We start from the raw sequence: 11,107 nt of genomic DNA, 5'->3' as shown, positions 1-11,107 counted from the left end.
GCCATCAGCCACTCACCCAGGCTGGCCAGGCACTCCTTTATAATAAAAGGGTAATATGGAAATTGACCCTAACAGCAGAACAACTGGGAATGACTAGTCACTATGACACACACTGACCACCAGGGGGCAGATGCTCAATGCAGGAGCTGCCCCCTGGTGGTCAGTGCGCTCCCACAGGGGGAGCTCTGCTCAGCCACAAGCCAGGCTGATGGCTGTCAGTACAGCGGTGGTGGTGGGAGCCTCTCCCGCCTCCTCAGCAGCAGTAAGGATATCTGACTGCAGCTTAGGTCTGCTCCCTGCTGGCAAGTGGACATCCCCCGAGGGCTCCCAGGCTGCCAGAGGGATGTCTGACTGCCAGCTTAGGTCAAATCCCCCCAGGGAGCGGGCCTAAGCCAGCAAGTGGTCATCCCCCGAGGGGTCCCAGACTGCAAGAGGGCACAGGCTGGGCTGAGGGACACCCTTCCCCCCCGAGTGCACAAATTTTTGTAATACTTTCAACAATAAAGATTTAAAAATGAAAAATAACTTAGATAAGCTCTTGTTCTGTTTAGGAAAAGTGGGGTTTTTTTGGGGTTTTTTGGTGGCAGTGGTGGGATAGGAAAAGTGGTATTTATAAAGGCATTTTAAAAACAAATATAACTCTTCATTCCATTTTCTTTCTGATCTTTACTTAAAATAACAGCAGTCATTACTTGTATCAGTTTTGATTCCACGTAATATTTATGTAAGGCACACTTAGTACTCTTTAAATACTCAAATTTTATTTATTATCAATGAAAAGAATGAGTAATTACTGCAAGGGTATTTCATTAATGACCTGTGTCTTTTTTATTTAATGAGTTCAAGGAAATTAAGATGCATTGAGAACTCTCATTCAAAATATCAACTGAGAGCAAGTATAAAATTCTACATAGGCACTTCACACACACACACATATATATATAAACTCTTATTCAGATGAAAGGATGATAAGAACTCAGTCCAAATAAGTAAAATAATGAACAAAATTAGAGTTTTAATGAATAAAAGGAAAATATATACCATCTATACTAATAGAGGAATATGCAAATTGTCCAGGATGCCGTCACAGTAATGACCAAACAGCAGGCTGCGTGGGTGACCAGGCCAGCAGGGGGGTTAGTGAGGGACGACCTTATTGACAACAGAGCTACTTATTGACAACAACAGGCTGTGTGTGGCAACCAGGCCAGCAAGGGGGCTGTTGGGGGCAACCAGACCAGCAGGGGGGGCAGTGAGGGGCAACCAGGCCATCAGGTGGGGGCAGTTGGGGGTGACCAGGCTGGCAGGGGGGCAGTTAGGGGCGACCAGGTCGGCAGAGGGGGGCAGTTGGGGGCAACCAGGCCAGCAAGGGGGGCAGTGAGAGGCAACCAGGTCATCAGGTGGGGGTGACCAGGCTGGCAGGGGGGCAGTTAGGGGCGACCAGGTCGGCAGAGGGGGCAGTTGGGGGCAACCTGGCCAGCACAGGGGGCAGTAAGGGGCGACCAGGCTGGTGGGGGTAGGGCATTTGGGGGCAACCTAGCTGGCAGGCAGAGGTGGTTAGTGGTGATCAGGCTGGCAGGCAGGAGAGCAGTTAGGAGCCAGCGGTCCCGATTATGAGAGGGATGTCCCAGATTGGAGAGGTTACAGGCTAGGCTGAGGGGACACTCCCCCTCCCATGCACAAATTTTGTGCACCAGACCTCTAGTTCTTGTATAATGTTCAGAGCTACTGAGTATGGATAGGTAAGCTGTAAAAAATACAACTATGTGAATGGCTGCCCAACCCCAACCCAGAGCAGTACAGGATTCCCCCTATATATCTTTATATGGAAACCCTGATAATTCTGTACATATTTAAAGAATTAAAAGTAAGCAGATATGGCATAGGTATAGTATATTGTATTACTTGATGAAGTTATGTATTTTCTACTGTGCTAAATATTACCAGGCCTCTCTCTGCCATAGAATTATACTCCGTGCCCCAGTGACATAAGGCTGGCAGTGTGACTTGCTTTGGCAAATAAAATATGACTGAAAGTGATTGTTTTGAACAGAAGCTTTAAGAGTGACTGATTGGTTCTTTCAGCTCTCTTTTCCCTTTGCCACAAGAGCAGCATGTCCTGGTTGGGGCTGTTTCTCCAGCCTGTTCTCAGAATAATAACAAGGAGGAGAGCTACTTGCATTATATAAGTGATAAAGACATAAACTTTGATATCATAGATTTGATACTGCAGCATAACATAGTGTTCACCAGAGTAAAACAACAGACCATATTTTTAAAATGTAAACTCAAGTATTAAAATAAAATTTATACTTTAAATAAAGATACTCCAAATAAATGTACTCTGTGCTCATTGTAGAATATCTAAAAAAGTTAAAATTACCAGTACTCTTATTATCCAAAGAAAATGACTGCTAACTATTTTCTTTCAGAATGTTTTCTTATAGTACACATTTTCTTCCAGTATTTTTCTTATGCATGTATATAATTAGCACTATACTTCACACTCCATTTTATATTGTGCTTTTTATACTTATTGTATTTTCCCATGACATTAAGTCTCATAATAATATTAATGACACAATACAATAATTATATTGATGCAATGTAATTCAACAATTCCCCTGTTAAATATGTAGGTTTCTGATTTTAGAAAGCTTATAAGTAACAGATGTGAACAATATATTTTTACATAAAATTTTGTATCTATACAGATTTTTCCTTTTGGCGGAGAAACGGTTTTCTTAATGGAAATATTTTTGAGATGCCTTTGATAAATTTAAGTAGATGTCAGATAGGCTTAGAGAAAAGGTCTAGCAGAAATTGTTGAAAATGTCAAGACATGAATGAAAACAACTATTGCTGTTCAAAATATCTCAAAATAGTACTATAATAGTTATTAATATTTGTAAAATACATTCTATAAATCTGCAAACATACTAAGGCTAAGTGTAGAAAAAATAAGTGTACTGTGCATGTGTTACTGTAGGAGAGACTATTTTAGAAAATTTACAACACAGAAGAAAGTATCTTAAAATAAATCAGTAGCTAAATTATTAAAATCACATTATCAGAAGATTATAATCAATCAGTTCAACTTTTCTTGCTGTTAGTTTTCTTATGACTTAATGACTAATTTCTTCTTTAAAGAATGACTTTGAATAAATGGGAAGTAAAACCTTTTCCTTAACAGCATATAAACAAAGTCTGTGATTTAATAACAAGGTCAAATTCCTAAAATATATGTCTTCCAGTTTTATTTTGTTAAAAAAATTCAGCAGTTTTAATAAGTAAACCATTCAGTATTCTGCACATTCTTTAAGTGTATAAAATCCACAAAATAAATTTGTATAGGCAATTCTGCCATCATACAAATAAGTTATATTAGAACATTTAATTTGCAAGTCAGCATGTAAAACTTAGAATATTCCTTCATAAAATAAATTAAGTAAAGAAAATGAACCAAGTAATTCAAAGTTTGCTGATTTTAATTCCTCACAACTGAAATCCTTCACAATGTGCTTAAGTGTTATTTCGAAGCAATTATGAGGAATTATTTTGAAAACATATCTTCTTGTTATAAAGAGGTATATTAAGAGAAAGGAAAATAATTTAACATTGTAATAAAGTTTTTTTTAAAAAAACCTGGATCATCTAGATTTTTCCTGAAAAACCTCTAAATTTTAAAATAATGTGGAAATCTATTATTCATGTGTTTAATGTTTATCATAGTTGCAACATTAGTTTTAGGCAGACTAACTAGTGATAATACTACTGAATTTGTAAGTATTATATTTTATAGGATATAAGTTGAGTGAACCTCAAGGAAATTAGGCTGACTGAAAAAAGCCAATCAAGAAAGGATACATCCTGTATGGTTCCATTTATATGATATTCATGAAATAACATTATTATAAAAATAGGTAACAAATTATTGGTTGCTAGGGGTTAGGGAAGAAGGGAGGGAGAGGTGTGGTTATAAAGGGGTACTATGAGGGAGCCTTGTGGTAACGGTATGTTAGGTGTATTGATTATGAAAGTAGGTACATGAAGCTATATTCTATCTTCTATAATGACAAAAGTGTTAATATGCTAATTAGACCAGACATCCTTCCGGATGACCTTCCGGACGAAGCCTGGGCTGCGAGGGAAGCCGGTGCCTGCAGCTGGGGGAAGGAAGGCCTACTCTTGCACAAATTTCCTGCATCGGGCCTCTAGTTATATAGTAAGATTGCATAGAGCTATATACATATATACAAATGAGTACATGTGTAACTGGTGAAATATGAATGAGCTATGTGGACTGTACCAATATCAGTTTTCTGGTTCTGATATTTTGATATTGTAATATCTTATTAAGCAAGATATTAACATTGGGTGAGACTGGATGAGGGTACATGGGGGCTCCTATAATTGTTTCAAATAAAAGTTAAAACTTTTAATACTCAATAATACATTAATAAAATCAAATATTCTTTTCAAAATAGATTTTAGATTACTAATGTTATTAACTATCAGTGTGTGACAAATTTATAATATTGAAAATGAACTTTATAGCTGAAAGTAGAGCTGAGCTATAGGAGAAACACTTTCTTGTTGCCCTAAATGAGAATATCACTACACTATATTTTCAATTTGACACTTAAATCTTGGTAAAATAACTTCAAAGTCGACTTCATAAAGTATCTCCCATTTTATAACAAAGTGTTGCAAAATGAGCTATCTGGGGAAATGATGCCATCAAGTAAAATGACTGAAACATTGTCAAAATTAAACTGAAAAAAAAGAACAGTTGGTTCTAAACAGTATTAATGTAAACCAGTAAGTTAATTTTACCTGATTTCCAACTTTGCTATTTCAGGTAATTCTCCAAATTTTATCTCTTCTACCTCTAGTTCTTTAAGAGCAGCCAGAATTTTCTGTTGATCTCTACTGGTAATTCCATTCTAAATAGATATAATTTCAAGGTGCGATAAGATAGTCATACATGAATAATATTCAAAATTACTATAGAAGTTTTCTACTTGATTCACATCTTGAAAAAAGATACATATACAAAAAATAACACTGAAAAAATATGATTTGCTTGTAACTGTGACTAAGAAGCTTACATTATTAAAATACTTAGATATGTAGTAACTTCAGTAAATTTTTTACAATACATAACAGTTGTGATGGATTCTAAAAATAAATGACTAGATTTTAATATATAGTCTAAAAAACCACAGTAATACAATTTTTCCTTCAAAATATTATTTGAAATATCTGTGATTACATGAGAACTGTCTTCTTTATGTTTCTATTCTACCCTTAGTATTAACTAAATTTTCTTTCCTGGATTTAGCTAATTAGTATGTTTATTTCGATTTTCAGTGATACTAAAGATTTCAAGTTTCAGTGTGTTTATGCCAATGTGTTCCAATATGTTCAGAAAGATCATTACTTTTTAAGTGTCCTATTTATTAAAGTAACTCTCATATTCCCCACAGTGTTTTCAAATTGTTGCTTAATAATATCAGATGATGAAATAACAGATCTTGACCATTGTGAGAATCCAGCAAAAGGCAATATTTGGATGACACGTTCATACTCACACAAAAAACACCTCTTATTTCTAAGTAACCTGTTTTAAAATTTTAATTTATATTTAGAAATAAAGGAGGAGTTTTAATTGAAATGTCATGACTAATCAAAAGAAAAATCAACTCTTAAGATTTTAAACGTTCTTAAAATAACAACACCATAACAGAAGATTTTGGTTATCTATAATCATATATAATAAAAAAACCTAGCAAAATATCACTCATGGTCTATAGCAGTGATGGTGAACCTATGACACGCGTGTCAGAGGTGACACGCAAACTCATTTTTTTGGTTGATTTTTCTTTGTTAAATGGCATTTAAATATATAAAATAAATATCAAAAATATAAATCTTTTTTATACTATGGTTGCAAATATCAAAAAATTTCTATATGTGACACGGCACCAGAGTTAGGGTTTTTCAAAATGCTGACACGCCAAGCTCAAAAGGTTCGCCATCACTGCTCTATAGCCTAGGATCTTTAAAATAGAAAATAAAAGGTTCCATCTAAAATTTTAGAAATATGAAAGATTATGTCTGTAGTTTTTGAAATTGATACTACCTTTGTAAACTCATCTTTCCTCATGGTCAAAAGATGTCTTAAAGTTATATCCCTTTCCTGTAGAAAGGAAAAAGAATGCCACCTTTCAATATAAATAAAACAGTAGATGAGGAAGTAGCCACATGTACATAAGTTAGTTACAAGCTACCTTCCTAAACAACTTTCAACTTTCTAGAGGGGATAGATTATGCAGGTACAGAATTACACCACTAGGTAAATAGTAATAAATGTCAAAATATGTATAATTACCTTAAAAAGTATAAATATAGCTAGTTTTCCAGATTCAAAGACAATGATTACAATTTATATTTACTCTATATGATTGGATAGAAATTATGCTTTATGAATATTTAAAATTTCTATTTATATTACATTAAACCACCAATAACATTTAGTTTTACTCAATATATCTCAAATAAGAAGTTTCAAGATTGTACAAGGAAGTCTAATTTTGAACTACCCAAACAGAATGTGCGTATTTCGAATGACAGCCTATCATAGTGCTTTAATCCTTCAGTATCAGTTAAGCTATATATATATATAAAAGCCTAAGTGACCTGTTGACTGGCCAACTGGCCGGTAGCTATAACGTGCATTGACTACCAGGGGGCAGATGCTCAATGCAGGAGCAAAAACCACAGACATGGAAACATGGAACAGACTGATCAATCTCAGAGGGGGAGGGCGGAAAGAGATTAACCAAAGATCTTATATGCATCCTAGAGGCCTGGTGGGGTCCCTTGGCCTGGCCAGCACTCTCTCGCAATCTGGAACCCCTCGGGGGATGTTGGAAAGCCAGTTTCAGCCTGATCCCTTCAGGCCAGGCTGAGGGACCCCACCAATGCACGAATCTGTGCACTGGGCCTCTAGTTTGAAAATAAAAGAGGAATTAAATATACACGCAGAAAAGCATAGAAAAACATCAAGTTAGGGTGCACTGGTGGGGTCCCTCAGCCTGGCCTGCGAGGATTGGGCCGAAACTGGCTCTCTGACATCCCCGAGGGGTCCCAGATTTCGAGAGGGTGCAGGCCAGGTTGAGGGACCCCACCTGTGCACGAATCCGTGCACCAGGCCTCTAATTATCTTCTAATTGTCATCTATTCAAACCCCATAATTCATACCTAAAGTACCTATAATAGTGGATGGCATATGAATTTAATCTTTATGATAACCCTACATTAGGTATTATTATCATCAGCATGAAAAAAGGAGATACTTAAGTAACATATTTCAGTTAATAATTATTAAAGCAAGAATCTGATCCCAGGTTTATTTGGTTTAAAATCATGCTTCTTCTAATATTCTATACAGGAAGATTAGCAATTGCAAAAACAAAGGGCTTAGATGTACAAGCAGGATCTCGTGAAGCTTTAGGCAGTAAGTAAAAGCTGTTTATCCCAGCCATAAAATTTACATAAATTTCTAGAATAATAAATGTTTAAAATGCTTATAAGTACAAATTTTTGAAACTCTTTTAAGTACAGATTTTCAAAATGCTTTAAGTACAAATTACAGAGAATAGTGCATTTGGGACTCTTCATATGCATGTTTATAGGTATTTAATGTCATGTTAACCAACAAATATACATAAGTAATTTACTGTAGCTTATACAATGTCTTACCTTTAATAAATCTGTAATATGTTCAAGTCCAAGACCATGTAAAAATACTTCCAGGTCTCCAAATGCTGTATATGAACTATATATATTTATAGCAATGTCAATTTCAGAAAAAGACTATAAATGCCCAAACAATAAATATTTATAATGCAGAGAAAGAATGAGAATGAGTAAAAATGAATATATGTAAAATATATTTGCATATTTACACAACAGCTCTATGTTATATCAGGAATAAGAAAGGTTTCTTGAGTAAAGATACAAGTAAACATGTGATAGTAAATGGTGATAGTAAAATATAGATAATCTTTCCTAAGAATGAAAATAACTGCTGATATATGTGTGTGTGTGTGTGTGTGTGTGTGTGTGTGTGTATATATGTGTGTGTGTGTGTGTATATATATATATATATATATATATATTCCTTTTGAGATTTTGTACAAGAAAAACTAATTGCGGAAAATAAGAATTTAATAATAATTTTAAATGTGGGTAAATAGATAACAATTTTGTGGCCTATACTGAACAATGGTGTTCAGAAAAAAATGTGTATTTTTAATTTTAGCTTATAAAAATCAGAAATCTGCTAAAAACTTAGTGTTCAAAAAAACTGAGCCCTAACAAAAACATAATCTTAGAACCTTTTAGAAATAAATGTTATTGTGGATATTTTGTATAAAGTCAAAAATTATCCTCATTACTGTCAATACACACATATAAAATTTTTCTAAAATTCTGGAGAATAAAGCACTTAGAAAACAAACATTTCTAAGTGATATTAAAAAATTCTTATAAGTTTAAGATATCATATATCACATTTACTAGAAGTAATAAAATCATGCACAATTTTTACTGAATTATAGGTATTCTGTTGAACAATAAAAAGGTTTTTTACCTAAATATGCTATCTTTTTCTTTATCAGAATCTGTTGTCAATAGTTTACAAATAGTCTCTTCTTTAGTTAGCTGTTGAAGCTTTCCTTTCAATGGATTTAAAGTCAAAGAAAGAAAGCTGAAGATCTGAAAAAAGTTGAACCATTCAAATACAGTTAACAATATTATATACTATTACTTAAAAGAAACTAAATGTGATTATTTTATATCTAGAACAGTGATTCTCAATACAGTTCCTCATGTTGTGGTGACCCCCAACTATAAAATTATTTTTTTTGCTACTTCATAACTGTAATTTTGCTACTGTTATGAATCGTAATGTAAATATCTGATATGCAGGATGTATTTTCATTGTTACAAATTGAACATAATTAAAGCATAGTGATTAATCACAAAACAATATGTAATTATATATGTGTTTTCCGATGGTCTTAGGCGACCCCTGTGAAAGGTTCGTTTGACCCCCAAAGGGGTCGTGACCCACAGGTTGAGAACCGCTGATCTAGAAAGAATTTTTTTCCAAGGTGAGAGGGACTGAACTTTCACAATTTACTATCCTGAGAATAACTTTTTATAAATTAAGCAAATATTTCCTTGATTAAAATAATAACCAGAGCCCTGGCCAGTTTGGCTCAATAGATAGAACATCGGCCTGTGGATGAAAGGGTCCCAGGTTCGATTCTGGTCAAGGGCACCTGCCTGGGTTGCGGGCTCAGTCCAACGTGCAGGAGGCAGCCAGTCAATGGTTCCCTCTCATCATTGATGTTTCCACCTCTCTCTTCCTCTCCCTTCCTCTCTGAGATCAATAAAAATATATTTTAAAAAATAAAATAAAATAGAATAACCAGAAAAGAAAAGAAGTACATCTAATTAAAAATAGGAAAAACAAAAGAATATACTAATCAATATTTTCCATACAATATAAAACAAAACGAAAAATTCCATTTTGGTAAGTAACTCAGATTGAGTACTAAGGTAGAACTTGAAATACATGGTTAAGTAGGTAGAAAGTAGTAAGCATGGCTAAATGTATACAAATCCCAACTCCATACCTCAAAAAGATATGGGAAAATTTCTTAGTTTTAAAATCTAACTTTTTAGTAATTCAAGGTTATGCTACATAATTAGCCAAAATACAAAATTAAATCTCACTTTAAGAAACAATTTAAAACTCAAAATAATCATTCATATCATATTGTTCTTTGATGTTCTTTAATGTTCTATTTCAGTGTCACATACCCTAGATTTAATAATGCAATAAACTAATTAAAAGTCCTCAAATCTTCAAAGCTTAGAAGAAAAAAACTACAAATTTCTTCTTCAAGTTTCACAGAGCTTTAGTTATCAGCATTTACTCTAGAATACAAATGACAACATAACATGCCATAGAATATTTAGTTTAATATATAAAAGAATACCTCTAGATGTTTATTTCTTTTTGCAATCTCGCTTGGTGTATTTCCATGTTTGGTTTGTAGCATTTTATTAGCTCCAAGTTCAAGCAACTTCAAAACTACATTTTTATGACCCTGACGTGCTGCCCATGTTAAAGCCTGGACAAGTGGGAGGTGGGGAGGAAAACATTGTTTAAAAAGAGGAACTGTATATGAGAGGGAGAGAACAATAAATAAAATAAAAAAGTAAATATGGTTAATTAATGAAATGATGCAATCTCTTCCTTTCACAATTTAATGTAAACATATTTCCAAAGTTGTAATTGCAAAGCAAACTTCCAGTACTCAGTATAAAAGAAATGTTTTACACACTCAAGTGATGTTATATAATAAAATGGTCTATCTGCCAACTACTGAATTGTGTTCTATAAAAAAAGAATTCTAAGTGTATTCTGGAGCCCAGGTTTTGTTATGTGTTACAGCTTCTTTGTCAATGGTGAGGACCAAGAGAGACAGATAATTCCTTTATATTTCAGCTGTTGCTTTTCTTCATCAAAACGCAATTATATCCTAGCCCTTCTATAACTTTTATTTCAAACATATTTGTGGCCTAATACTAGTAATTATATCAATGTCTTAGAAATAAAAAGGAACATTGTGTAATGGATTCTCACAGTATAACCATTTTCATCCTGGGTATTAACTTCTGCTCCATGAGCAACAAGGAGAGCAACCACCTGAGGGTGACCATCTCGTGCAGCATACATGATTGGAGTCATAAGTCTTCTGAAGAGGAGGAAGAAAAGAAACATTTGTGTTAATGCTTCCATTAATAGTTACTCAAGTTCATGAATACACAATACCATCAGTATTGCTTTGAAAGCAAAAAGAGAAATGAAAGCTCTTAATAAATCAGATTATTTAAAATCCAATTTCATGGCAAATAAAAAAAAATGAACACTTAAAAGTATAGCATGCGTACACAGCACCCTCTAGTGAAGAAACACGTTTAAGAAAAAAATCACAAAATAAACCACTTTCTAATTTGAAGTTTC

General features: G+C 34.0%; 1 protein-coding gene across 1 annotated transcript in view; it reads right to left on the bottom strand.

Moving 5' to 3' along the window:
* ASZ1 (ankyrin repeat, SAM and basic leucine zipper domain containing 1) overlaps positions 1-10,834 on the bottom strand; it is a 27,763-nt gene extending 16,929 nt beyond the window's left edge. The window contains exons 1-6 of the mRNA XM_005877713.2: positions 10,727-10,834; positions 10,077-10,211; positions 8,660-8,784; positions 7,768-7,843; positions 6,146-6,202; positions 4,837-4,946 (exon numbers count right to left, since the gene is read on the bottom strand). Of these exons, the coding sequence (XP_005877775.2) occupies positions 4,837-4,946; positions 6,146-6,202; positions 7,768-7,843; positions 8,660-8,784; positions 10,077-10,211; positions 10,727-10,831 (608 nt within the window). The 5' untranslated portion in view covers positions 10,832-10,834. The remainder of the gene's footprint in view (positions 1-4,836; positions 4,947-6,145; positions 6,203-7,767; positions 7,844-8,659; positions 8,785-10,076; positions 10,212-10,726) is intronic.
* Between the last annotated feature and the right edge of the window lie 273 nt (positions 10,835-11,107).

The sequence above is a fragment of the Myotis brandtii genome, unplaced genomic scaffold (genome assembly GCF_000412655.1).
Source record: "Myotis brandtii unplaced genomic scaffold, ASM41265v1 scaffold529, whole genome shotgun sequence".
Taxonomy (NCBI): domain Eukaryota; kingdom Metazoa; phylum Chordata; class Mammalia; order Chiroptera; family Vespertilionidae; genus Myotis; species Myotis brandtii.
The sequence above is the reverse complement of the archived record's forward strand: the minus strand, read 5'-3'. Positions and strand labels throughout refer to the sequence as shown.